This window comes from Lontra canadensis, unplaced genomic scaffold (assembly GCF_010015895.1).
Source record: "Lontra canadensis isolate GAN:19392208 unplaced genomic scaffold, GSC_riverotter_1.0 scaffold25, whole genome shotgun sequence".
Lineage (NCBI taxonomy): Eukaryota > Metazoa > Chordata > Mammalia > Carnivora > Mustelidae > Lontra > Lontra canadensis.
The window spans coordinates 2,113,727-2,140,202 of NW_022631019.1; the positions used below are offsets into that span (position 1 = coordinate 2,113,727).

The 26,476-nt window shown below is 58.6% G+C and overlaps 1 protein-coding gene across 3 annotated transcripts in view; it reads right to left on the minus strand.

The window, feature by feature from the left end:
- The window catches only part of CEP104 (centrosomal protein 104), a 32,736-nt gene extending 6,476 nt beyond the window's left edge, over positions 1-26,260 (minus strand). The window contains exons 1-16 of one of the 3 annotated variants that reach the window (XM_032863239.1): positions 26,065-26,260; positions 22,077-22,201; positions 19,287-19,460; positions 18,800-18,938; positions 17,560-17,622; positions 16,981-17,057; positions 14,594-14,762; positions 13,990-14,145; positions 12,830-13,051; positions 10,945-11,142; positions 10,259-10,426; positions 9,504-9,677; positions 7,949-8,125; positions 4,685-4,891; positions 4,155-4,262; positions 349-385 (exon numbers count right to left, since the gene is read on the minus strand). In XM_032863239.1, coding sequence (XP_032719130.1) covers positions 349-385; positions 4,155-4,262; positions 4,685-4,891; positions 7,949-8,125; positions 9,504-9,677; positions 10,259-10,426; positions 10,945-11,142; positions 12,830-13,051; positions 13,990-14,145; positions 14,594-14,762; positions 16,981-17,057; positions 17,560-17,622; positions 18,800-18,938; positions 19,287-19,460; positions 22,077-22,189 — 2,182 coding nt within the window. In that variant the 5' untranslated portion in view covers positions 22,190-22,201; positions 26,065-26,260. Of the gene's footprint in view, positions 1-348; positions 386-4,154; positions 4,263-4,684; positions 4,892-7,948; positions 8,126-9,503; positions 9,678-10,258; positions 10,427-10,944; positions 11,143-12,829; positions 13,052-13,989; positions 14,146-14,593; positions 14,763-16,980; positions 17,058-17,559; positions 17,623-18,799; positions 18,939-19,286; positions 19,461-22,076; positions 22,205-26,064 lie in introns of those variants that run through there. The other 2 variants (XM_032863238.1, XM_032863237.1) reach the window with 2 other exon arrangements.
- Between the last annotated feature and the right edge of the window lie 216 nt (positions 26,261-26,476).

Sequence of the window (26,476 nt, forward strand, 5' to 3'; positions counted from 1 at the left end):
TGCAGTAGCCGCTTTAATATGAAACACGTTTAAGAGCTACGAGTCGAGGGGTGTCTGGGTGCCCCCATTGGTTGAGGGTCCGACTCTTGGTGTTGGCGTGGGTCATGGTCCCGGGGTCGAGGGATCGAGCCCCATGTGGGGCTCTGCGCTCAGCGGGGAGTCGGCTTCTCCCTCCCCCCGCCCCTCCCCCCGCTCAGGCTCCTGGGCACGAGCCGCTCTCAAACCAATGAATCTTTAAAAAAAAAAAAAAGGTGCACTAGACGACAAGGATTTTGTTCATCTTCCATCCCTGGCACCTGCTCGGGGACAGAGGCGGCCGCTGCCAGCAGCCCCGCGCCCGGTACCTACCCTGACTGTCCGCCTCCACCGGGGGCGCTCCTTTCCCCTGAGAACAGAAACAGAGAGGTCAGGGACAGACGGCTGCACGCGAGAGTCTGTCCAGGAGAGTAAGTGCTTCTGTTTGCTGACTTTCCACCAACAAGTAACACCTCTGTGCGCCGTCAACGCCCAAACGTGTGCTCTCCCCTCACAAGCCCCGCCACGGGCCCCTGCCCTACTGCTGCTTCCCAGCGGCTCGCGTCCTCCGTGCCCGTGGGCTCTGGGCAGCACATGACTATCACCCTCGTCCCCGGATGCCTGCGGCGCCCCACGAGCCCCATCTCCCTAGCTGCCTCCCCGTTTCTGGCTCTCATGCTAGGTATGCTCTTCCCAGTTCCCAGGCTCACAGTCCTCAGTGGGGATGACCAAGGGTTCAAGTCCTCTCTCCTTGAAGGTCCCAGGACCCAGCCTCTCTTGCCCAGGCTGAGCAGCTGCCCCAGCCTGCCTGGCTGCAGATCGGGCTCCGGAGCCCCCGGCGCACACTGTGGGAGACCACAGACGCCTTCCCTTCTCCCCATTCAGGCCGGGCCTCCTCTCACCAGCTTGGGGGCCCTGCTTCTGGGGGCCCTCCCATGCAGAGGCCGGTCGGCCCGTGAAAGCCTCGCCAGGCTAATTTACTCTTGCCCGAGACTCTCAGCCGGTTTCCTAAGTCACGTGTTCCCTCATCTCGTGTCTGCAGTGGTCTCTGGACACCAGCCACCGGGTTCCAGCCGCCCCTCCAAGGACCCTGGCACCCAAGCTCGGCCCTCTCCTCCTCTCGCCCAGTCTCCCCCCACCCCAGCCCCCTGAGGGCAAGGTAGCAGCCAGCAGGCCCTCTCCTCGAGCCCTTCGTCAGCCCTGGCCGCTCTCACACACTCCCTGTGTATCCTCATCACCGTCGGACACCACTGAAAGAGGTGAGGGTCCCCAACAGAGACTTCCCTCTCTGGCACACATGGTCCCCTGCGCGCCTGTGGACTCAGCGGGTAACTTGGCATAATAGCGTTCCCATGCTGAGACAGACACCGGGCAGCAAGGCAGCCACCGGTGTGATGGGCCAGGCCTTGCTCCTCCCGCCAGGCCCCTTCCCTGGGTCAGACACAGTGTCTGGGGTGCTAAGCACGCAGGGGAGCTCCAAGACGTGGAGTGGACAGAGGGGTCCCTTACGAGCAGCTGAGTGTCACTGCGGGTGGCCAGCTGCACGGGGGCTCAGGCCTTCCCACCGCAGCTCCTGGGCTGCCCACAGTCCCCCGGCCAGAGCTCTGGGAGCCATGTTAGCATGTCTCCTCCTCAGCTGCCCGCACACGGCCATCGTCCCTACAAAGACTGACCATGTCGGGAGCGCGTCACAGCACTCTGGGGACCAACCAGCCTGGTCTGGGGCAGGGGTTGAAGGCCTTCTTGGACTCTCGGTTTCAGAGACGAGGGACAGTGGGCGGCCCCACACCAGCACGTAAGGGACGAGCTACAAACATGGGTATGGTCTGCCGTGTCTGAGAGCAGCAAGCCTCGCATCACAGTAAGTGACTTCTGTCGCGGCCCGGCCTGGAGAGGGAGACACAGCGCACGATGCCACCCTAGAGCTGGGGAGGGCAGCAGACTACATGAGGCCGGCGCCTGGCTCACACGATTTCTGTGCCTACATGGAAGGCAAACTCTGTGGCACTGGATTTTAGGCAACAAAACCTCTTAAGAGAGATGGGTTTGTGCGTTTTGCAGGGAGACCACGTAAACAACGCTGAAACCTGAATCGCAGTTTCCAGTGTTACCTTCTTGGTAAGAGCTTGGGAAACCCATCAGTAACTTCTAAATCCTTTTTGCTAAAACTCTGGAGCGATCAGGCGGTCTAAAAATTCTGTCATTCACGGAAGTTTTGGAGCTGGATGGTGGGCCTGGTGCCAGCCCCGTGAGGGCACTTAGTGGCACAGAGTGTACATTCCATTACGGTTACAATGGGTTAAAACATGCTATGAATATTTTACCGCGATAAAAACAACAGAGAAAGAGATCCCAGCATCGTCAGCGACTGTTTGAAGACAGCGGGCTGACGTCCGTGCCCACTGTGCGCTCTACCCTGTGCTGCGCTTTCTTTCACTGTCTCTTCCCCTTGGAGCCGTGGCCCTGGGGAGGGGTCATGACTTGGTTTTGTTCCCGGCTTATTCCCGGAGCCCAGCACCATGCCCAGCACCGAGCAGGTGCTCAGCAAACACGTAACAAACGGAGAAGTGATGAAGGTGCCGGGAAAGCTGAAGGATGAGGTTACCCAGTACCATGTCCACAGATACCTGTGGGGTGCACATGGCCTTAGTGGAACCCGCACCATCGGGGGCTGGACTCCCTGTGGCTCAGTGCTGTGATGGGGAGGGGGCTGGTGAGCAGCATAGTCTGGCTGTCCTGGCTCAACCCCTGAGAGGTCTGTGCTTTAAGTCACTTTAGTTTTTTAAAAATTTGCTTCCCCACTGGGGCGCCTGGGTGGCTCAGTGGGTTAAGCGTCTGACTCCTGATTTTGGCTCAGGTCATGGCCTCAGGGTCGTGAGATCAAGCCCTGTGTTGGGCCCTGTGCTGGGCGTGGAGCCTGCTTAGATTCTCTCTCCGTCTCTGTCCCTTCCCCCACTCACACTCTCTTCCTCTCTCAAAATATAAATAAATAAATTTGTTTCTTCGTTTGTATAACATTAGGAAGTTGGACCTGCTTTGGCAGGCGGCTGTGAGAATCGGACGAAACATGGATGCCCTAAAGGACCACGCTTGAAGGACACCTGGCGGGGGGGGGGGTCAGTAATTAAGCACCTGCTTTCGGCTCAGGTCATGATTCCAGGGTCCTGGGACTGAGCCCAGCACAGGGCTCCCTGCTCAGCGGGAAGCCTCCTTCTCCCTTTCCCTCTGCCTCTCCCCCACTTCTCTTGTTCAAAACAAATAAAATCTTAAAAAAAAAAAAAAAAAAAGAACCACCCTGACTCCATGGTGTGAGGCGCCAACCCCAGGAGCCCCCTTCCCCCACGGCCCCTCCCCTTCTGTCTTCTTCTTCCCAGAGGCCAGCGCCTCCCGAATCGTCACTACGGCTCTGGGCCACAGGCACTCCAGCACACACTCAGCTGCTTTCTCTCTCTCTGAGGCCTGGCAAGAACCCTCACCGCGAGCTCTGTCCTCCTAGCAGCCTGTGCGGGCCCAGTGTGGTCCCGTCACCAGGGACGGGCCATGCAGCACACTCTAGAACCTTCTCTTCCCGCACCCCTGAAACCTCGTGCTCCCTGATGGGCTCCTCCCAACCCTCCCCTTTTCTTTCAACCTAAGGGCCTGAATGACAAAGTGAACATCCTGAAACTGGTGTAAATCCCAGAAACAGGGCAGTCACTCTCTGACACCCTGGATGGCATCTCCTGGAGGCTGAGGACCAGAGACTTCCTGAGGGGGAACTGTTCCCTGAAACCTGCCTTCTTCAGTGCATGGAAATCGGATCTTCACTTACAAGCTTCTTTTCGTCCTTTGCCTCTGAGGGAGGCTAGGAGCTGCGAAGAGGAAATGTGTCCTGCACCTCCTGCCGTTAGTCCTGGAGTTTCCTCTCTAACCATCGCCAGCAGCTCAAGCCACTCCCTGGAATCAGTACCTAATTCCAACTAGCTGACGGACGGTTCCTTTTATGCAACCCGAAGCTAGTTTTTAAAGAGCAACACAGCCTACAGGTCTCATCTACATCGCGCCGTGAGAGGAAAGCAAGCACGCCGTCTATGTGTCTGCGGGACAGCAGTCAGGGCGTCCGCGAGCGTGCGGGTGGGGGAGACGGTGGCCTTCCCAACCTGGGCTTCGGCCTCAGTGTCCTTGAGCGCGGCCAACTGCCCTTGCAAAGCTTTAATCTCTTCTTTCTTTCGTTTTTCGGCTTCTTCTGTAGCTGCTTTCTTCTGTGCCTGGTATTGAAATCAGAATATTAGAATTAGAATAAAATTAGATTAGAATAAAATTAGAATAAAATGCCATTACAATAGTATTTTAGGGTAGTCTTACAAATCGGGAGAACATGATGGCACGTGAATTACGTTTCTTACACGTACGGCAGTCACTGAGGCTAACAATACAACTGGGGTCAAACCACCTTGCCCAGCTTCACCCGATGAACGGATAAAACGCACACGTCCTCCCGGCTGTCACTGTTCCTGTTCGTGGACGGGGAGACAGTCTCCCAGGCAGGGTGTGCAGCAGCCAGGACCTGAACCAGGGGAGCTCCCCTGGTCTCCTGCACCTGAAGCTCCTTGAACAATCTGTCGGTTTATTGGGTGACCAAACAGCTTCAACAGAGGATTAAGTCGTAATTTCATAAAAGTTGACTTACCCTAATTTCAGCATCTGTAGGTCTGCCATCGATTTTAGCAAATCCCTCAAAAATTGTTTTATAGAGAACATTCTTGCGCGTGGTGTTGTCATCCGGAGGGAGGTACTCCAGAATAAGAGCCCGGTGCTGCTTATACATGTCCAAAACGACTCCAACCGCGGCCTCGCGGACCTCATACACTCTGTGCTCCAGGGCGCTCACTGAAAACTGAACACAGGTCAGGAGGGGTTCTTGTGGTGACTGAGTCTGACAATAACAGAGTTTATTTTTCCCCAGCATAAAAGAAATAGTGGCACATTATACAAGTTTGAAAAGGAAAAAAAAGACCACCACCCACAGAACTCTGGCTATCACGACACCGAGTTTTTCTCCGTTTGCCTCACACACGCAGCGGAGCTCACGCTGGCTGTACACACGCAGCTCTGCACTCACAGGCCAACAAACATTTTCTAGGTTCCATCCTCGCATAGACTCATATTAAATTATATATTATAAAATCTTCCAATCACAGAGAAGAGGAAACATGAGAAACTTCACGTGTCCACCACCCACGTTAACCGACATTGTAATCTGGCCATGTCTGCTTCGGATCTTTAAGAAACGAAACATGGTAGCAGAAGCCTCTGGGGCCCACCCAGACGCGCGCTCACTAGTGTGTGTGTGTGTGTGTGTGTGTGTGTGTGTGCGCATCTGTGTGTGCGTGCTGGGTGTGCGCGTGCGTGCTGGGTGCATACGTGGGGTTTTGTTGGACATTCTCAATAGTACACTGTGCTTGTCCTTCTTTGAAACCTCCCTTCTCCCTACCCCACATTCCTGTCATGGACGTTCGTTGGCCACGATCCACTTTAGCTGCTCTATGGTGTGGTGTCACAAGGACCCGCCGTGACACCTCTGTCCCATCCCGCGCCGTCCCTACCATGCTCAGAAAGTTGACATCTGCCCGTGGGGCTCTGGGCACTGGCCTCGCACTTCCACCATCTTGGCCTGCCACAGGCTCCTGGTTCCACCCCGGGCCCGGCCACCAACTGTGCCACTGCCCCGAGGAGTCCTGGCCTCTAGGAGTCCCACCCTCTGCAGGTCACCTTCTACCTTTCCCACTTTTTTGTACTCCCTCCCTGGACAATTCCTCAGCCCCACTGGGGCCCTTGGTCCACTTTGGACCCACCACTGTCTTTTCCCATCTGTCACCTCCCTGCAGTCTTTCCTGTCCCACGTGTCCATCACTAAGTCACTTCGGGATCCCTTCTTCCTGTGTAGTCACGGGCCAAACGGAATGTGCCTGCAGACCTGAGAAGCACGCTGACTGGCCCCGTGCCACACTTGCCCCAACAGGTGCCACGGGCGTCCTGGGAAGCGCAGAGTGTCCCGACCTGAGGCATTTCTGGTCAGTTCAGCTGCTCAGACGTCAAGGGGCAGTTTCATATGTCGCTCCTGTCTCTCAAACTCCAGTGTCCGATCGGGCTTCAAGCAGACCTCGTCCGTGAAGAGGATGCACTTTCCCCACTCCGCATGCAGCCAGCCCTCCTGCGGCTACGTCAGAGCCCAATCCCGTCGGCCACTGGGGGACTCCGCTCCTGCCGGAACTGACCCCTCCTTCCAACTTCTCTTTACCTCTTTCTTCTCTTTCCTCCACCTGGATCCATCCTTCCCACGTGCAGGGGGACCCAGATACAGACGCGTGCTTGACCAGCCGACTGCCTTCTTCCACGGGCACAGCTATGCCACGCGTCCCGGGCCCAAGTGCCCGTCCGGGGAAGGGTGGGTGGGAGCGGCCCGGCCCACAAAGACCCCCTCACCACCCCGACTCACTTCGTCTGTTCAGTGACCCCCGAGTCGTGTGAGAAGCTGGTGGTGTCCTAGTGGAGAGATGGAGGCCCGAAAGCCCGTGTGGGGCAGAGTGACAGCTCTCCTGGCGAGCTGCACGGGACCACCCGGCATTGTGACCAACGCTTCCCATGCTACCCCGCTGAGGTGTGTGTTTGCCGCTGCAGCGGACTGGGACGGACGCCAACGCCGGCATCTCGAAGCAGGGCGCTGTGTAACGGGAACTGCAATGTGTAATGGGGCAGGCTTCGTGTTCTGTGCTGGGGAACAAGCAAACTGCACTTGGAGGCAAGACAGAGAGTGGTCCATGTGACTGCACGGCGAGTCAGGAGGAGAAGTCCACTGGGGAGCTGGCAGTGGCCGGCCAGGCAAGTGATGACAGGGGCCGAACCTGAGGACAGCAGGGGCGTGGGGATGCCTGGCCAGCATCTGGATGTATCTGCAGAAGAGCCACAGCCCTTGCTGAGCAAAGAGAAGAACGCCATTGTCATTTACAGGAATGGGGAAGGCTGAGACGGAGCAGGTCAGAGGGGAGGGCCGGTGCTCCACTGGGACGAGGGGCAGACACGGCTTGCTGGAGGAGTCAGGCGTCCGGGGGGCGCAGGCACAGAGACTGTGTCTTCCACGGATGGGTCACCGAGGGAAGGTGTGTGCACAGAAATGAGAAAAGGAGGCCTGGACGCTCCAAAGTTAACGAGATCAGGAGGATGAAGAAAAACCAGAAAAGAGACCCAGACGACGAGGCCAAGCGTGGGGTGCGTGGGGCACGGAGCTCCAGAAGCCAGAGGAGGGAGTGTCCGAAGGCTTATTTACTTCAGTGTCTAAATCACACTCCAGTAGAGAAAACACAGGAATGGAAGTGGCATGATTTGCTCCTGCCTCTCCTGACGGCACATGTGACTCCATGAGGACCCAGTCCAGGCTTCCGAGTCGCTGCACATGTGGGATCCACGGAGACCCACCCCTTCCCGCATGGATGGGAGCAAACGCAGAGCGCTTGTGTGTGGGCTGCCCGGGGACGAGCTGTCGTGAGAGTGCCACAGCTCGGCGTCTGGCCATGTGCCGGCCGCGCTCCGAGCTCCCTTCCCGCACATCTGAAATCAGGGAGGGACTCCTTGCGCTGGTAGTCTCTCTCCCAGAACGTCCGAGCTTTCGTCAGGGCGTCCGGTCCTGCTGCACCACGGGGTGTCCTCAGGCACACGGGTTCTCTGTAGTCCGTCCGCCACCGTGGACCAGTGTCCATACATGCGTGCCCCGCGGCAGAGCGAGGAGCCGGAAGCCTTCCGGTGCCCTCCTCTGCTAGGTGAAGCGGTGGCTACTTCTCTGCCGCCGTTCACTCGTTCACTCACTCGACAAACACTGACGGTCCAGGCTCCCACCCGCTCCAGGCCCACCGCAAGCGCCGAGGCCTCGGCCGCATGGCACCAGCGGTGAGCTTACCTTCATCACGTTGTCGATGGAGAAGCCCGAGCCCCCGGTGCCCAGGTCTTTCAGAAGCCGGGCCAGGAGGCCTATCTGGCTCATGGCCAGGTGGTTCGAAGTGTTGGCTTTTAACGGCTGCACCAAGTACGACGGGATAATCTGGAGAGACTTGACTTCCTTGAACAAGGCCATTTCCTAGGAAAACCAACACGACTGTGAATATGTGCTGGACAATGCTAGAGGCAGGTTAGTATACTTCAGTTCAGTCCTCGAGGTCAATGTCGAAGGAAAAAATAGGGAATAAAATACGGCAGTAAAATAGTTTATCTCTAATGCGCATGTGTTCTATTTAAGATATAATGATTCAAAACAAAACCCCAAATCATAAAAAATAAAACATGATCACTCACAGACAAAGGACGCCTGGACAAGAAATGTGATCTAAAACTAAAGGTTTCACTCCTCGGGATTTCCCAACTTCAGGAAAAAGGTCTTCTAGTTTCTAAAATTCTAAAACAAATGATATCGTGTCACTATCTATGATCCGTCGGCCTAGAGAGTAGCGGCGCGCGGTCTCTGCGTGGCGAGACCCCTGTGGGCTCACGGGGGCGTGGGAGGCCCCACGGAATGAGCAAGCCTTTCTGTGATTAAGGTGTTCAGCCTTCGGGCAGCCGGACGCAGGAGGAGGACTGACGAGAGGCTGGAGCCCGTGGGCCGCGACACACCCAGAAATCCGTCTTGGGAGCTCCCGGGTGGCTCAGTCGGTTGAGTCCCGACTCTTGATTTCGGCTCAGGTCCTGATCTCGGGGTCACGGGACTGAGCCCTGCACTGGGTTCCTGCTCAGCAGGGAGCCTGCTTGGGATTCTCCCCCTCAGCCTCGCCCCTCGTCTCCACCTCCTCTTCCTCCCTTAAAAAATACACGAGGAAACGGAGGAATGACACTCTCCTTTTCAACGGGCCTGTCGAGAGGCGCCACCTGCCCCAGACTCGGAGCCCCGCGGAGCGGGAGCCCCTCGCAGGACTGGAGCACGCGTCACCTCCCCGTCAGCCTCGCCTACTGCCGCTCATTCTCCCCCAGGGCTCAGGTTAAAGGAAGTGGGACGGGTGCTCCTCACGCTGCAACCGCGACCCCCGAGACAGCGGGAGAGCTGCGGAGTCCTTCCCAACCGAGTGTTGATGGGATCGGGAGGAACCCGGGGACCTGCTGAAGCCCACGCGCGGGTCTCACTCAGGGCCCGAGCCCCCAGAGCTCTCGCTGTCCCCACAGCGCGTGGCCTGGGGGAGGCGCCTGTTGAGCGAACAGGACTCTCCAGACTGAGTCATGCCACCGTTACGGTCTCTTTACCCCCAGTTTTCTATTCCCGTCTGGTTTTCCGCGTCTTTCTGCCGGAAGGCGTCAGACTCTCGTCAAGGCGGACTCCGGCTCTCGGAGCCCCAGGCAAGCAGGACAGGGAGTCAGCAGGATCGCTAACGCTCTCAGGAGAGCAGGAGCGGCTAAGGTAGTCGCACGGTCAAACAGCGCCGTAACGGGCTCCTCACCGACTGTTCCGAACTTTAAGACGAAGCTCGTACCTGAATAAAATTCGAGGCAACGACTCGGAGGCGAGCCGAGGAGTCTCCAGTCCTGGGGAGCAGGACGGGGATGGTTCTTTCCACACAGTGAGCGGTTTCAAGCTTACTCAGTTTGTGCTTAGGAATGTACTGCGTAATCATCATTTTCAACAATTTTAAAGAAGCCTGAAAAACCTAGAAAAAAGCGGTAAAAGCAGAGGAGTTCCCGTGACTGCACCCCAGCAAAGAAAACACACTGACCACCGGTGACAAACACGGGCATTATGCTGGACAACCCGTGCTGCCCCAGAGGCTGGGGACAGCGAGCTGGAAACCACCTTCTGAATACCGTGCCGCGTCCGGAAGGGGCGCGCTCTCATCTCACCTGTCAGACGGTGGCGGCGGCCTGGGGGCCACACCCCGAGCCCTCCCAGCTGCGGCTGTGCAGCAGTGTGCCCCGGGCGTGCTCACTCTCATGGCCCAGGGAATCCAGAATAAACCCAAGCTCCTCGGGTTCCGCGAAAAGGAAAATCGGGAACCGAGCATTTCACCGGTCCTTGGGAGCCGGGCCTCTGCGGACCCTGGCTTCTAGGGCGCGGGGAGGCTGATGGCGGTCGAGGGCAGCGCGCATGGCCCCCTGAGGACAGACGGCACAGGCTCTTCGCTGACGTTTCTTGCTGGAGAACCTTCATGCCTAGCGACACGCTGTGCTATCCCCGGGCCACCCAAGCCCCTGGGGCACCGCAGCCGGGACTCTGAGGGCAGAGGGCACTCACCGGGGTCACTATGTCCCTGAGGGCCCTTCTCACGAGGAAGACCGAGGCGCGCAGTGTGCTCTTCAGCTCCTCCTTCGGGGCCCCAGCGGGCATCTCCGTCAGCCGCTTGTACAGGGCGAGCAAGGCGTCCTCCCGGTATGACCACGTCCTGGAGTAGGCCCCTGCGACCTACCGCAGAGCGGAGGCCGGCCCGACTCAGCGGGCACAGCAGCGACGCCACCCCCCGACACCGCGCAACCCAACACGCGGAGAAAAGTCTTGGAACAGAGTAAGCGTGTGTGTTTAGGGAAGTGATTTCTCTAACACTGCAATGCTGAAGCCTGAAGCCTGTTAAAATACGGGAAGTAGAAGTTCCGCGAGGAGAAATCCTGGGAACGCGGGGAAAACCCACTGGGCTCATTTCCATATGGAGACACCTCGTCTTCTGGTCTCTCTGCCACCACCCGCCCTGGGTGTTCAACCCCAGCTCTGTCAGTACGAGACAGAAACCCCCAGTCTAAAAGGAACATGCATTCACAGAATCTTAAATTCTAGCCTGTTTCTGGTGTTTTATATAATTAATAATCATTGAAAGACTTCGGCTGAATATGGAGTCCAAAGGGAAGCCTCGATGTCACAAAGCCGAGGGCGCATCCCTGGACATTTCCTACCCGATCGGCCAGACCCGCCCGTGGCCCTCGGCCTACCAGGCTTTCTCCCAGCACATCCACGGCGGGGCCGGCCTCCCTCAGGGCCTTCTCGGTCAAGGGCTCCGGCTCTCCAGCGGCTCCTCCTCTGGGAGCCTCGCTGGTATCAGTGTCACTCTTTTCTGGTTCCAGGGCGGCCGCTGCCGGCTGCTTCCGCGAGGCAGGAAGGGGCCGCTCATCGTAGGGCACAGACGGGAGCTACGGGAGAGGAAGGGCGGCTGCAGAGCTCCCCGGGCTCCCCACCTGCCGCCACCACGTCTACACCGAAGGCCTCCTGCTCCGCACGACAGCAGTTGCAACAGATCAGAGTAATTTATACGACAGAATTCAGCTGAAAACATGAGATCACGGCTTCCACACCTCTCTAAGCGCACTGCAGACCCAACAGAAAAGCGACCCAGATTTAGCCTCGGCTGCCACCCAGCACTACTGATCACAGTTCAGCGGACGTGAAGCTTACAGCGGCAAAGTTATTATGTCTTCTTCCCTGACAAGACTTCTTTTCCTTAGTCTGTCACTTAGAAATAGGTATCAGGCCTCATTTTAAATTGACCGTTACCTGGCAGGTGTATACTAAAGCAGACAGCCAAGCTCACGACCCTTTACAGCCTTCCTGCGCTCTGGGCGGACGGCAGTCTGCCACACGCACCCCCCAACCCCGCAGAGGCTCGCTGGGCCCTCGCCATGCGATGGGTGACACCCCACCTCCTGGGGCTTCCATCCCCAGGCCACCTGACACGTACATAGGTGGCAACCTTTCGGGAAATTAGGCGGGAACAGATTCCAGAGTCATTTTCCGAGGCAGGTGTCACAGTGACACTCCCGTTGGACACCCGCTGACTTATTAACTGGGCGCGCGTGCAGGTGAGGTACTTGTGTTCTAAAATCTACTCTGCTGTAAAACAAAACACGCTGACATGCGGACAAAGGGAAAATTAGGGCATTTTACAAAAATATTCAATGTGACTTGGAGTAATGATGCTACAGAGGAGATGCTCCCAGTGGGGATGACGGGGCCTTCAGAGCGGTGCCCTGGGAGGGCAGCAGCGCCAGTGCCATCCTCTCTGGCTTTCCTGGGCCACGGGCTGCAGCACCCACTTGCCCGTGCCCACCTGACACCCGCCTCCCTCCCCAGAGTCCACCGGCCATGCCGCCTTGCACGCCCGCTGGGGCTCCAGCGAGGTCCTCCTTCGGTCCTCGTCCTCACTCGGAGGCGGGCACGTGACTGACAAACTCAGAGACTCTTGCTCAGAATGGGACGCACTCCCGCTCCGAGGGGACAGTGTGCAGACGTGAAGCTGAGGGCCGTGTGACAGCTCCAGCTCTGGGGAGACTGGGAGCCACGGAAACGGAGAGGAGGGACAGGAAGAGAGCAGCTGCTGAGGACACTGCGGAGCTGCCGGGCCCTGAAGCCTACACGAGCTCTGATGTCCCGAGTGGCCCCGTCTGAGCAAGGTGCTCGGGGACTCACAGCACAGAAACCCTCCAAGCACGGTAACCACGCATGACTCGCGTGGAGGTTCTCTTGCAGCCGGTTCGTGCCGGGCACCCCACAAACATGGTCTCGTTTGTCCCCGGAAACAAACCTTCAAGCAGAGGCTCACACATCTGTACAGAGAGGAAAGGCAAGGCTCAGAAGGACGGGGTGTCCCGGACGACCGGCTGATGGGACAGAAACAGGGAGGCCTGACACCTCTGCCTGCGGACAGGACCTCCAGTGACATGTCGTTACCTGCTGGCTACGTCTGCCCCCCACGCTCTGGCGTCAACATTTACCCTCTCCTGGAACGCAGGCCAGGAAGGTTCTGCCGTCGTGCACCCTTGGCACCACATGGGTCCTCCCTGTGTGTCTGCTCAATGAACCGCACACAGCCGAGTTACCTACGTGGGTCTTGAGATGGGGGTCTGCGGCGGGCGGTGTGAGGTCCACTGCAGAGTGCTGAGAAGGGCCCCGGGGATGCGCTGGAGGCTTGTCCTGAAGGCAAGGCTCTGCAAACCGGCTTTCTGGTGCACTTTCTTCTTGCAGTAGAGATGGCACTGGCTGTGGGTGGCGAGGACTGGTGGAGTGAGCCAGGGGGTGGAGGGGCAGGTCAGAAGCCCTTCGCATCTGGGGAAAAACGGGACACTTCACTCCTAGCGCTGTTGCCACACCCTTCGGGGGAGAGGGGTGACACAAGCCTTTAGGAAGGCAGAGTGACAATCTGCATCAACAGTGCCCCCAGTCCTATCTCAGGCTTTCAACTGTCTCTTGACAGTGGCTGTGTGCCCTACAGAGCCCACCCGGGCGCCAGCGTGATGGCAAGCCCGGGGCCCAGGTCACCCAGTGTGGAAGCACGCATACACACCTGTCAGCAGGGACGCGGCACGTGGGGTAGGAAGCACCTGGGCGTCCCCAGCCCTGGTGTGGCCGTGCACCCCATGGGGGCAAGAACAGGCTGTTTTGGGTCATTGCGACATGGCTACCGTGTGCCTGCCATGCCAGTAAACGTGCCAGACAGATGTTCTCATTTAATGCACAAGGTTACCCCATAAATGGGAGAGGGAAACTGAGAGCGGCTAAGGAAGGACCCTGAGATCACACTGCCAGCAAGGGGGCCGCATCGGAGCCCAGGCAGCGTGGCTCCAGGGTCTGTCCTATCCCGCGTGATTGTGCCATGCGGGTCGCACACCTGCTGCTCTGGGGCTTCTAGAGATCCGTGGCAGAGCGTCTTCCAGGACACTGGTCTCGACAAGCCGAGGCTGTTAGGGTTCTCCTCACACAACCCCCCACCCCGTGGCCGCTCGTGAGGTATACGTGGGGCAGCCCTGCCCTCAGGTCATCTCACAAATGAGGAGGGCGAGCTGGGGAGGAGAGGCGAGATCCCGGGCCTGTCCCCGCACCCCCTGCCCTGAGTCTGCCTGCGAGCGCGTGCCCAGCAGCGCCTCCGACGTGGGTCCCGGAGCTGACGCCGCCCATCGGAACCGTGGCCTGCTGGTGACGGAGCCATGCGCTCCCCTGCGCCCTCGGAGGACACGTGGGTCCGCGGGGCAGGGCCGGGCACCCACCGGCTCGGTGTCCACGAGGCTGTGCCGCTGCAGCTGCTCGTACACCCGGCTGCGGAACCCCTCCATCTGCAGCTTCTTCTCCTTGGCCAGGTCGTAGTCCTCCCTCTCCACCGCACAGCGCTTCTCCACCTCGAACCGCCCAAGCCGCTCCCCGACCTGAAGCACACGGGGCCGCGCCGCTTCACACGTGCCTCCGCCCCCCACTCCCCCCGCCCGCCGGTGTGCAGCGAGGCCCGGGGCACGGGGGTGCCGCCCGCCCGCGGAGCCTGCTCAGGGGGTGGGGGCGCCGCGCACGGGCCCCACGACAGCAGGTGCGCTGGCCCGCACCGCCAAGTTCTCGGGGACAGGAGACGTCTCGGTGTTTCTATCACTTCAGGACGGCCGTGTAGCGTCTGGGGACGGCGTCAGGACAGAGTAAGCGCGTGGCTTCACCTACATTTCCTCTAGGGGCTCATCCGTCCATAACTTTATTTTGCTGACCTCCTCGGACCCACACTAGTGTCTACAGCTTTCAGCGACCTACGCCTCTGCTGCGCCCGCGGTCAGGGCCACTGACCGCCTCCTCCCACGCCCGCGCCAAGGCCGTTCTCTCCAGGAGCCGTACCTTTTGCAAATCAGCAATAGCTTGTTTTAGCCTCTTGGCATAGTCGTAACGCTCCTTTTGGACAGCTTCACGTTTCCTCTCGTCTAATTTCCGTATGATCTGGGCTACTTCTGGATCTTGATACATGTCAAAAGCTAAGTCGTCTAGCGGAGAAATATCGTCAGATTTCCTAAAGGAAAGAAATGAACCTTTTAGAGCTAACTTTGCCGTGGGGGCCAGGGCGGTGGTAGAGGGAGCCCTCTGCGCTCCTGCTAGGGGTTCGGTCGCAGCCGTGGCAGCCCACACACCTGCTCCCGGGGCATTCCTGCCGAGACAGTGGAAGCTCAGAATAACCAGGAAGGGGCCTCAGGCCACCCAGCTCTTACGGGCAGGCAGGTCTCCTGGACATTAGTTAAACTGTTCCAGGGGCAACTGAGCCTTCGGTGCGGTCATTGTTCCATAAATACTTTGAGTGTGGACTCTGCCCGGCTCTGTTCTGGGCATCGGGGACACACCTGTGCCCATGAATCACTTGGAGACTGGGGGAAAGCCCAAGCCAAAGCAGACCGCCAGGCCCCATGCTCAGAGAGGCTGACTCAGTGGGTCCGCGGTGGTCCAGGCGTCCACATTCGGCACCAGCGCCACAGCGACTGCGATAAGCACCGAAGAGGCAGGCGGGCTACACCGCGGCCTCAGCTCAGAGGGTCAGGCTGCGCGGTATCCCAAGTCCTGGGAGGTCAGAAAAGTCCTCCCGGCAGTCACAGTTCTGCTTAGTGACCTGAGCAACCCATTCCTGATTATCTCATTCTTCCTTTCAAACCCTATAGCGGCCGCAGCTTTCTCTGGGGCCTAACGGCGCAGCGCCCGGCTCAGCGCCCAACAGCAGTGCACACCGAGGACGCGTTCCCAGTCTCCGCCTGCCACGCCGGCCGCACAGGGTAAGCCAGTCGTCGGCGGTGACGTGGATACCTTAGATATGGGCGAGTCTCCATGGCAGTATTACTTATCACAAAAGATCTGATTGTCTAAAAATAAACTGAAACAGGACCCAGGATGACATCGTTTCTCAGAACGATCACGCGTTCCCCCCCGCACTTCCCGACTCCTGGAGATCAGGACGCGCATTACGGCAGCTCCGCCAGGCCTGGTGGCGGGCTCAGCCTCCGCAGCTCGGAACATCAATTAATCTCACGAGGACTGAAGAGCAAGACGCTGTGGTATTGGCACAAGCTTAACTATTTCTACCGAAACACATACTGTATTTCTAAGTCAAGTCCTAGAGATGAGAACAAAGACTTCGTTATGAAAACGCTCCACAGAAAAACACGCCATCATCTGGCCTGGGAGTCACAGCTCCAGGAACGCGGGCGCTTCCCCAGAACAGGTCTTGCTCGACTCACGAATGCCCCCCAGCGGTGGCCCTGGCTGGGCCCCGCACACAAGCCTTCCACAGACCGGAAAGCCCTGCGGAGGAGTCAGGACAGACAAACCGCAGTCGGCCCGGCCAGGGGGCCAACTTGATCAGGAACTCGTGGGGCGTGTATGGGGCCGCACTGCCCTCAGCTCATTTAATCAGAGTCCGAGTGACCCAAACGACCCCCACGGGAGACCCTCAGACTGGCCGCTGGGTAGGCTGCCCGCCGTCCGCCACTGGGGCTTCAGTGGGGGCAGAGCCGAAGAGCTGTCCCGGGGATGGGGCCGACAGACGGTGGGGACAGTGTGGCGGTCCCCACCCGGACACCCCGTGGCAGCCAGGCTGGAGGCCCAGGGAGGCCCCACAGGAAGCAAGACCGTCCAAACCGCTGACGAGGCGATTCGCTCTGAAGTGGGCTCTTGCGCTTGCAGGAAACATGCAGAGATTCTCTCTGCGGCCACTCTGGAGCCACTGGCTGTGCCAACTGTGCGAGCCCGCGGACAGCGAGCTCTGCTTCTGGGGGAGCCTCCCTGGGCCTGCAGCCCGGGCTTCACGAGGGCACCAGCCCGAGGGAGGCGGGAGCCCCACCGTCACGGGGCGGAGGAGAGTGCGGAGGGCTTAAGTGGACATCAGATGAAGCTCTAGTGACTGATGATCTGGGTTCACGGATTCCTTCCATTCTTGCCTGTGACGCTGGCTGTGCCGGTAAAGTAGCACAGGATGGCAACAGTCCTCTCACCTGCACGGAGGAGCCCTCAAGCAGGACGTGAGCACACAGGAAACGGAGCGGTCTCCGCTGGGCCATAAATGAAGGTGTGCTAAGTCCAACCGTGACCTTAATCTTTAAGAGTCTTTAAGGCAATCCCATCAGTGGCTTATCTAGTTCCAAACAGAATTCAGAGGGTCTCGAACCCGCAATCCTCTGTAGGTGACTCACACTTTGGCCACTCTGAGGAGAGTCCTAGGAGCGAGGGCCTTGTGGGGAGACTCTTACCCAGTACAAGTTCCTTCCAGAGCTGGGTCCTCACTGTTGTGCCCCAGGTAATGGTCAATCAGCTTCTCTCTAGAGGACTTTGGGAGAAAAAGCTCTGCTTAGTGTCTCAGAGGAAAACAGGAACAACGTGAAACCTGAACCAAGAGGCGGTGTGTGATATAAAGACGTCTACAGGCTTCGAGAATCCTAGTCTTTTGGAGACACAGTTAAAATTCTTTTTTTTTTTTTTTAAGATTTTATTTATTTATTTGACAGAGATCACAAGTAGGCAGAGAGGCAGAAAGAGGAAGGGAAGCAGGCTCTCCGTGAGCAGAGAGCCCGATGTGGGTTCGATCCCAGGACCCTGAGACCATGACCTGAGCCGAAGGCAGAGGCTTAACCCACTGAGCCACCCAGGCGCCCCGACAGAGTTAAAATTCTTGAGTAAAAGAAAGTTTAATACGCTACAGCTGCTAAAAATTATCGGCTAGTTAGTCAACCATTTCATAAAGATTTTCACACTTTTTATGACAAAAATAATCAATCCTCTGTTTTTAGAAATACACTTTCTTCTTTAAGAACGAAACTCCCCAAACTTACAATGTTGCTTTCATCACCAAACTCCACAGGGTCTCCGATGATATTCACCGCAACCAGAGCGACCTAAGAGAGAGGGAAGCGGGGGAGATTAAGTGTGAGATGCTCGAGGTGACGCACACCTTTACGGCAAGCTCTGTGCTCACCCTGTCGCAGATGGGATGACAGGCACCGAGGTGCATTATCTGTGAAATGTCCCATTATACGTTTATTATTACCAGTTCTTGTAAACGATGCAAGTTAACGTTCCAGCGCCTAATCAGATGGTTATTTCAACATCTGAAGTACATTAAGATGGTCATGGCTCACAACCTCCCCGGTTTTAACAGAGCATCGCATGGAACCGTCCCCGCAGAGCCCAGCTCGTCTGTTCCACGTTGGAAAACCAGACAAGGGACGGAAAGCCGCGTCAGCACGGCTCGGTCTGTCTGGGTCCATGGCTCCCCTCGGAGGCGGAGGACGCCCCTTCCCCCACGCCCCCCCCCGAGCGTCAGTGCGGCTGAAGTGAGTGACGGGGTGTGGCTGTGGGGCCGACAGTCTTTGGGGTCGCGGTGGCGCGCTGCGGCAGACCGAGCGATGGACCCGCACCTCAGAGCTGTCCCCAGCTCACGTGCCGGCTGTGCAACTCTGGCTCGGGGACAGCCCTGCTCTTCCGGCGCGGGCACTGCTGTCCGCGTGACGTTACTGAAGACTCTGCTTCGGACACGACCGTTTCTACTACGTGAGTCGCGCCGGAGCATGAACCGAACGAGGGAGGGAGAGACAAGCATGAGGACCCGGAGCCGGGCCGCCGCCGTGAAAGCCCGTCTCCAAGTCCATGCAGGGGTTCGTCTCGTGGAGCGTTAGCGGGCGTGTCTAGGAGAGAGTCACGTCGCAGAAGCAGCAGCAGCCACGGAGGTAGTTCTGAGTTTTCCGGTGGACGCGGCACCGCATTGGAAGAAGCGGCAGAGGATACGGCCTTGGAACCTGACAGCACCACAGCACCGTCTCACGGCGTAACGGGTTCTCTCCCTCACGCGAAGGCCCTGGGTTGGGGCCCCCAGCCTGAGCGCCCCCCGCACCTGGGTCGGCCCGGCGCCCAGCGTGCCCCCTCGCGAGGGGCAGCGGCTCCCGACGGCACGGCTCCCGGACAGCCTCTCACTCTTCCACAAAAGTCAGCAACTTAAACGCAATCTGAAACGCCTCTGCCTCCCCGCGACGCCGCGAGGAGGTGGGCTGCGGGCACGGGGAGGGCGCGTCTCACCTGGTTGTATATGTTGTACTTGTTGACATGGTTCTCGTGAAAAATCAGCTTCAGGAACTGTCCTACCGCATCCACGTAGACGGACTTCAGCTCCCGGGCTTTGCAGCCCGTCTTCTCGTTGTCACAGAGCGAGACGTAGCTGAAAGGGACAGCACACGCCCGAATCACAGGGCAGAGCACGTGCGCACAACGGAACCGAACTCAACGGGTTTCAGTCAAAGTCAAGTCTAGGATGGAAACGCGTCGGGAAAAGCCCGGAAACCGTAGTCTACCCAGTTTTCCGGAAACAAGCTCTGCATCTGAGGAGCAGAGACGGACGCTGCTGTCACCGACAGCGCGGCTTCCGGGCGCGTCCCCCGAGGCAGTGGCTCAGACCCACACGGGAGCCTGACCCAGGACTGAGGCACAGGCGGGCCCTTCGCTCCCGCCGCTCGGACACGCGGCGTGGGGTTAAGAGTTCCCGTCGGGAGCCTTCCGCGTCACCTACCCGAGTCTCCGGAACCGCTCGGCCTGGTAGGGCACGAAGTACTCCGGCAGGCTCTCGCTGATGTAGAACTCCACCTTGCTGGCGATCATGTACTGGTGGGCGAGCAGCTGCAGCTTCCTGACCCGACACCTCTCCACCATCTGAACAACGATTTCTTGTGGAAACTGGCAAAACCTGAAAGCAAACACGTGGGGTCTCTCGCAGTCCGCGCGGGCTCCCAGCAGCGTGCACGGCGCCCCGCACGCCGCCCGGCCGTCCGCGGGGGCCGAAGCTCTGGTTCGGAGTGGATCTGCCTGCCCCACCCCCGAGGGGAATCAGGCTTTTGGCAGCTGGAAAATGGTCTGAAATGAAAGGGTCTGCAATGACGTTCAGCACGAGACAGACACTTCCGTCTTAAGTGGCTGCAGTGGTGGGAAGGGCAGAGCCAAAGCGCTCGGTGCAGGAACCCACCGGTTCCGGAAAGCTACTTGCCCAGGGACTCCGAGCGGGGGTGTCTACCACACGAGCTCAGGGGTCTGCAGGAGAAACCCACGATGTCCACAGGCGAGCTAGTTTCGCCTCCTAAGCGACAGAGCACATTAGCAGCCTACATGAGAACGGGCTGGACAGCCACAGCGTCGGCTGCAGGATCTGATCGTGGCCGAGCCACAGAGCACAGCGCCCAGACGGTGGCTGCTACGTGTGCCGAGCTGGCAAACGCTGCGCTGTTAGAACACTGGGGTGTTGAAGGCCCTGGGAGGGGGAAGCTGCAAAGGACGGAACAGCTGCAACGGGCCCTGAGGCCTCGTGGGGGAGTCCGCTCCAGCCCACTGGCCAGGCTCCCTCTCCCTCCGCCACCTTTCCCAGTGGCCCCCACCTCCACCGAGAAAACAGGCCTCGAATGGGGCTGCCTCCACTGCTCCCCGAATGGACCAGCATTCCTGCCGGTGCTCCATCCCCTGCTCACTGCCCTGGACGGCACCAGAGCCTGCCTACCCCCACCAGGGCTTCTCCCTCCCCATCACTCCCATCAACACACAAACACACTCTAGAAACCCCATTTTAGGAAACCCCTCCTGTGAGCCCACACCCTTCAGTCCCATGCCAGCACACTTGCTTGCCCTGGCAAACCAGTGCTGTTCTGTCATGCACCCCCTCCCCAGCCCCCTCCAGGGCACTTGGCCTGTATTTCCACAGCTTACTCTGGCCAAGGCCACTGCCGCACCCCACGATGCTGTGTGCAAGTGTACTTCCTGGTCCCGGCTTCACTCAGCCCACAGGCCTGAGCCCGTATGACCTCTGTCCGGGCCTGCACTGCTCCTGGGCTGGGTTCCAGGCTCCTTCCCCTCCCTACACTGACCGGCAGGGAGCCTATCAGACCCTGGCTTTAAAAACCTCCTGCTTGTCAAGGAACCTCAACTAGACATCACCCCAGGTCCAGGCCTATCACTGAGCTGGTGATTTGACATTTCCATGCGGACACCTGAAAGGCATGAGATATGACAGAGAAAACAAACTCCTGACACCAGCCACGCTCCTCCATCCTTGGCAGCCCGTCTCCTCATCCCCCTGCTTTGCCCACTGGGCACTGGCCCCACCAGCCCCCAGGGCCCTCTTCACCCACTGCTGCGTAGCGAGTCTCAGAGCAGCATGACAGAGGGGAGGAAGGGGAGAGCACACAGGAACACCAGGCTGAGCGCAGGACGCGTCGAACTCCAGGGGTGTGCAGGGGTGCTGGGGGAGGGCGTGCGCTGAGGAGGGGGCAGGTGAGCTCAGATCAGGTGGACTTTCACCCCAGAGGTGTGGCTGCCTGGAGTTTTCAGAGATGAAACGCTCCTAAGAGGTGCGCCTGGGGCAGGAGGACAGCTAGGACAGGCTTGTGACACGAGCGCTCCTCAGTCCTCCGCGGCGGTCAAGCGCGGCCACAGGTGTCTAAGATATTTACTGCCCTCGAATGCTGCTCACGTCCCTACAACCGCCGGTGAGGTCGCTCCGGGCACAAAGACACTTATGGATCGATTATGAAAAGACCCCTCCAAAGTGGTTTAAAGAAAACCATGGACAAAATTTGGAAGTTGTACGCTTTTTAAGATCCTTCAAAAAATGGGTCTAGGACTGTGTTATTCAAATGTCGTTTGAAGAGCTCAAGCATGCATCACAGCTGTCCCTCTGGGACACTAAGAGGTGACAGGACTGTGGGGAGCAGGAGAGGCAGGGACTGGGAGGGGGCACACCAGGATGGGGAGCGGCCTCACGGCAGGAAGCCCGAGCAGGCCCCTGGGCTCCGGAACACCCAGGACCCTACCCTTGGCGAAGACCGAAGACGTCTCAAAGAAGGCTTACTTTCAGAAAAGGTCACGGACAGATACTAACTAGTGTTATGTTACTCAAGCAAGGGGCATTTGTAAAGGCATACAGATATTCCAGACAATCACTAGAAAGAGACGCTCTTGGTTGAAGTCTGGGGTTCACAAAATCTGACCCACAGGAGCACAGCTGTGAAACCGGGGAGCCTGGCACAGAATGTGGATTGGGACGGGAGGCCCAGTGGGCCGCCAGGGAAGCTGCCTAAACAGCCATGTGCGGTCCCTTCTCCCTGTCCTCTGTGGCATATATCTTAAGTGAAGGTCAGTTAATCTTTTAAGGGAAAAGGTCCCAAAAAATTTTCTTTAGAAACATATAAAGATGGAAACAACTCAGCCCAGCACCGCACAGATGGCACGTGGTTCTGAGATCCGAGTTGTGACACAAAGCATGAGTCTCGGAGGAAGGCAGCCCGCTGCCCCGGCCCACGGTCCCAGCCTGGCCCACCTCGGTGACCTCCACCCGCTGACGGTTGGCGCGTGGATCATTAGCTCCCGGGCGCTGAAGCCGTCTTCATGTCCAGAGGAGCTGACGACGACGAAGCCAATCTTGTGGGGCATCCTGGCACCGGGCTGCTTACAGGACAGGAAAGACCTCTTTCAGATAGAGGAAGCTGGTAACCTTTTACAACATTGAATGTGTCAGCTCAGCTTTGCTCAGAGACAAAATCATCCACAACATACCAGGATTTTTCCACTGCTTTGAAGAAAACCAGTTTTTGGGCTCAGTGTTTCTCCTAGGAGCCTCTACTTCTACTTAAGGTACCATTTATCTTGACTTTTTCCAAATGTCTGTCCTAAAAACCTGACCAGTGTTGTGGGCTGGGTGGTACCCCTCAAACAGGAGGTAGTCCTAACTCCCACTACCCGCGGCTACGAGCTTTGTTGGAAACAGTCTTTGCAGACGGAACGGGATGAAGACGAGGTCGTGCTGGAGTGGGTGGGCCCCGCCAGGAAAGCAGGGTCCGTCCGAGAGACACAGACAGGCACACAGACAAGGAGACCATCCCAGGAACACCCGGGGCTGCTGTCAGCACCAGAAGGTGGACGAGGCAGGAAGGACCCTCCCGTGGAGCCTTTACAAAGAGCAGGCCCCGCGGACACCTGGAGAGCGGGTTTCTAGCCTCCGGAGCACATGTCTCATGTTCTAAGGTACCCACTTTGTGGCACTTTGTTATGGCAAAACCGAAGAGTTTTGTTAAGATATAATCTCCGAGTTTTTTATATTAGTTAAGAAATTTCCATAACCAGCATGCTAACAACTTACACAAAAACGAGGAGGAAAGGGGTTTAATCAACAGCACGGTAGCCGCTGGATGCAACGGCGGCGCGAGCAGGGAGGGCGCGACTACGGGGAGCTACGTGCCAGGGCAGGAGACGTGCACCCGGGGCCTGCGTGAGGTACTCAAGTACTGGTTGGATGAGTTTTCTATGTCCTTGTTCGGCGAACCGCTCGGAGCTGACCATCGTTTTGAGGACGGATGGCTTGAGAACAGCACCTCAGTGGCAGTTTCTGCCGGCCCCGCTCCCGGGCCTGGCCGGTCCGTGGGGTCCGCGTCCCACCTCAGCAGCTGGTTCAGGGATGGGAACACGGGAGGAGGACCCAAACTAGACCAGTGTGGCTCCACCCCCTGGACTCTGCTGGGGCTGCAAGGAAACGAGAAGCCTTCTTCTTCTTCTTCTTTTAAAAAAGATTTTATTTATTTGACAGACAGAGGCCGCAAGCAGGCAGAGAGGCAGGCAGAGAGAGGGAAGGAAGCAGGCTCTGCGTGGAGCAGAGAGCCCGATGCGGGACTTGACCTCAGGACCCTGGGATCATGACCTGAGCGGAAAGCAGAGGCTTAACCTACTGAGCCCCCCAGGCGCCCCGAGAAGCCTTCTTCCTGCTGAGGCTGGAGCTGTAGAGTATTTCTGGGGGCTACTGGTCTTGCCAGAGAGCGGGCTGACACGGGGAAACGGCTTGGGAACCCTGAGCTTCAGCCACATTTAAGGCCCAAATTACTTGTAAACTTCTGGTTATTTTCCAGTTCCTGCGCCAGTCAAATTCCCCTTCAGCAAGCCAGTGTGAATTAGCTTTACGCATCTGCAACAAGAAGAGCCCTCACTAAGGTAGAAAATAAAGAATTTTCCAGAAAGTTCTCTGGGATAGGCCATACCATCAGTTGAAATCCTGACTAGGAGGGAACATACAAACATATCCTGCATGATTTTGCTTATTTTAATATCCCTGATGCCTGATCTAGAACTTTTCCTTTCATTCAGAACCTCAAATGACCTACACCAATAAATGAATTATTGGCTGGTACCCGCCAACGCTTCTTCGAGCGTCTGAACAGGAGCATCACTGACAGAACAATATACCGTTGTTAAAGACGGCAATCCCTGACACAAGCTGGAGAATGTCACAGCAGAGCGGGGGAACGCTAAAGTAGACTCCACTCAGAAAATACAGGCAAGCACCGAGACAAATGGTGTGACCGTACACAGGTGGGCTGGGCTGCAGAGCCCCACCCGTGCTCCCCACATGGGGATTTGTCCTCCACGCCCCGCAGCTCCTCCCAGGGCGTGGGCTTTCAGCCCAAACTTACCCTGCGTCTCCTCCTCCCCATGTCCACCCATCACGAGCCACGTCTCGTCTATCCTGCCTTTCAGATGACTGCCTGTGACTGAGCCCACTCTTCTGCATCCCACCGTCTTTTCTAGAGCATGACCACGACTGTGGCCAGGTCTCCCTACCCCGAGCCCTCCCCCCAGTTGTCCTGTGTTCCTCCTCAAGCCCAACCAGGGCCAGCAGTATCTGTGTGGTAATGCAGAGCTCCTGACGTGCTCCTGCCCAGGGCTGCAGCGCCGACTGGGTCCCAACCAACCAGCTCTCGGCATCCCGAAGTCCTGAAGTCCTGCCAGCCTGAACCAAAAAGCTCACTTCTGTCTCTCTGCTCCGAGTTTCTCCAATCCTTCCATCATCTTGAAGAGCAGGGCCCACTGCGTCCAGACCACCTTGAAGTGAGCAGGCGTCTACTAATGTTTTCAACGGAAAGGATGACTTCTCTTGACATCTGAAACCTGAAATACCATTCGCGTCGCCCTCTCGCGTGTAGACACATCCTCTTACGCACACTCTGGCTTGCGGGTGGTGCTACCTTTAAAGCACTTACTGTGCGCCATGGACGGTCCTCAGCCCCGGACACCTACTAATACCTTCGTCAAAACTGACACAGGTGTGTCCTCACACGACTTTAGAGATGTGGGAACGGAGGCCCGGGGAGGCCCTGCTCGAGGTGATACCGCTAGGAAGCCCCGCAGGCACAGTGCCTTCAGCTGACGGGTTCCAGAGTCTGATCGTGACCAAACCCTCAGTCTAAGGTTCTCAGACTCCAAACAGGGCCTCTGAAGTCCAAGCAGAGGTGTCCACGGTACCGTGTCCAGATGCTGTACTGCCTCAAACAGTTCAAAACAGAGTGCCGGCATTCAGGAGCCCGGTAGGAGACGTGCCCGGGCACCGCAAGGACAACATTACCGCCTCACTTTAAGTAGCTGCGAGGGATTCCTCTCTGGCCGCCCTCTTCCAGACCCCTTCCACCGCGGACCCCAGGGTCCCTCTTGGAAGAGTGTCGGGAGCGTTGCACGCGGCTTGCGCCGTCACTGAAGGACGCTGCCATTGGACTATAAAAACCACCACTAACATTTTGGGAAAAATCACAGTTCTCTGGCATACTCAGCGATTAGCAGGCGCGCCGGCAAGCAGCTGTCCACGACGTGCTGGCTGCCCTGCTCGCACCTGTCGCACCTGCGCCGACCGAGGGAGCGCAAGGGCTCCCCCGCGCAGGCAGCGGGCGCCGGTCCAGTCATGCACCAGGACTGGGGCATCCACGAATTAAACCCAAACAGCCCCGCAACTTGGCCACATTTTGCTACAAGACGAGGAGACAAACCTCGTTTCCACTTTTCTCTTTGCGGGGACCCGAATGTGACACGAGTGAATAACGTTCGCTCCGTCGTCTTAGAGACGGGAAGTGCCGCAGAGCCCGGCTGAGGCTGAACCCGCGGCAGGGGGTGCGGGCGTGCGGGACGCGCCGGCCCCGCACCGGGCGGAGCCACATTCTCGCGCGGCTCCGCCGGGGTCTGGGTCAGCGCAACAGGGAGGTCCGGACGCGCTGACCGGACCCGACGCTGAATTCGGCGCCCGCTGCAGGCCTCGGCACACCCGACCTGGGCCTGTGCTGGGCGGCGCCCTCCCCCGGCCGGGTTCCCGGCCCCCGGCCGCGCCCACGCCCGCCAGGCCCCGCGCCCTGGGCCCAGCCCCCGGCCCCGACTCCCCCGGCCGCGCCCACCCCGGCAGGCCCCGCATCCCGACCCCCCGGCCCCGACTCCCCCGGCCGCGCCCACGCCCGCCAGGCCGCGCATCCCGGGTCCGCGCGCTGTTGGGGTTCGGGTACCTGTCAGGACCGAAGGCCCGCCCGGACCTCGGCGCCTGCACGGCCCCAGGGCCCTTCGCTGCCCCTCGGCAGCACCTTCCGGAGCTCAGAAGGCGCCTCCTCCGCCGTCCTGTAGCCCCGAGCCGCAGCGGCGCTGGCCGCCGAGGAGCAGCCCCGGCCTCCTGCGCCCAGCGCCAGGGCCGTCGCCGCCGCTCTCATGACAACCAGGCCAGCCCGGCCCGGCCGCGCCTGCGCACAGGGCGGAGCCGCGCCTCCGTTTCCCCCGACCTTCTGGGTAATGGAGTCTCTAGGGGACGGCGCCTGCGCACAAGGCGGAGCCACGCCTCCGTTTCCCCGGACCGTCTGGGTAATGGCGTCTCTGGGGGACGGCGCCTGCGCACAAGGCGAGGCCGCGCTTCCGTTTCCCCGGATC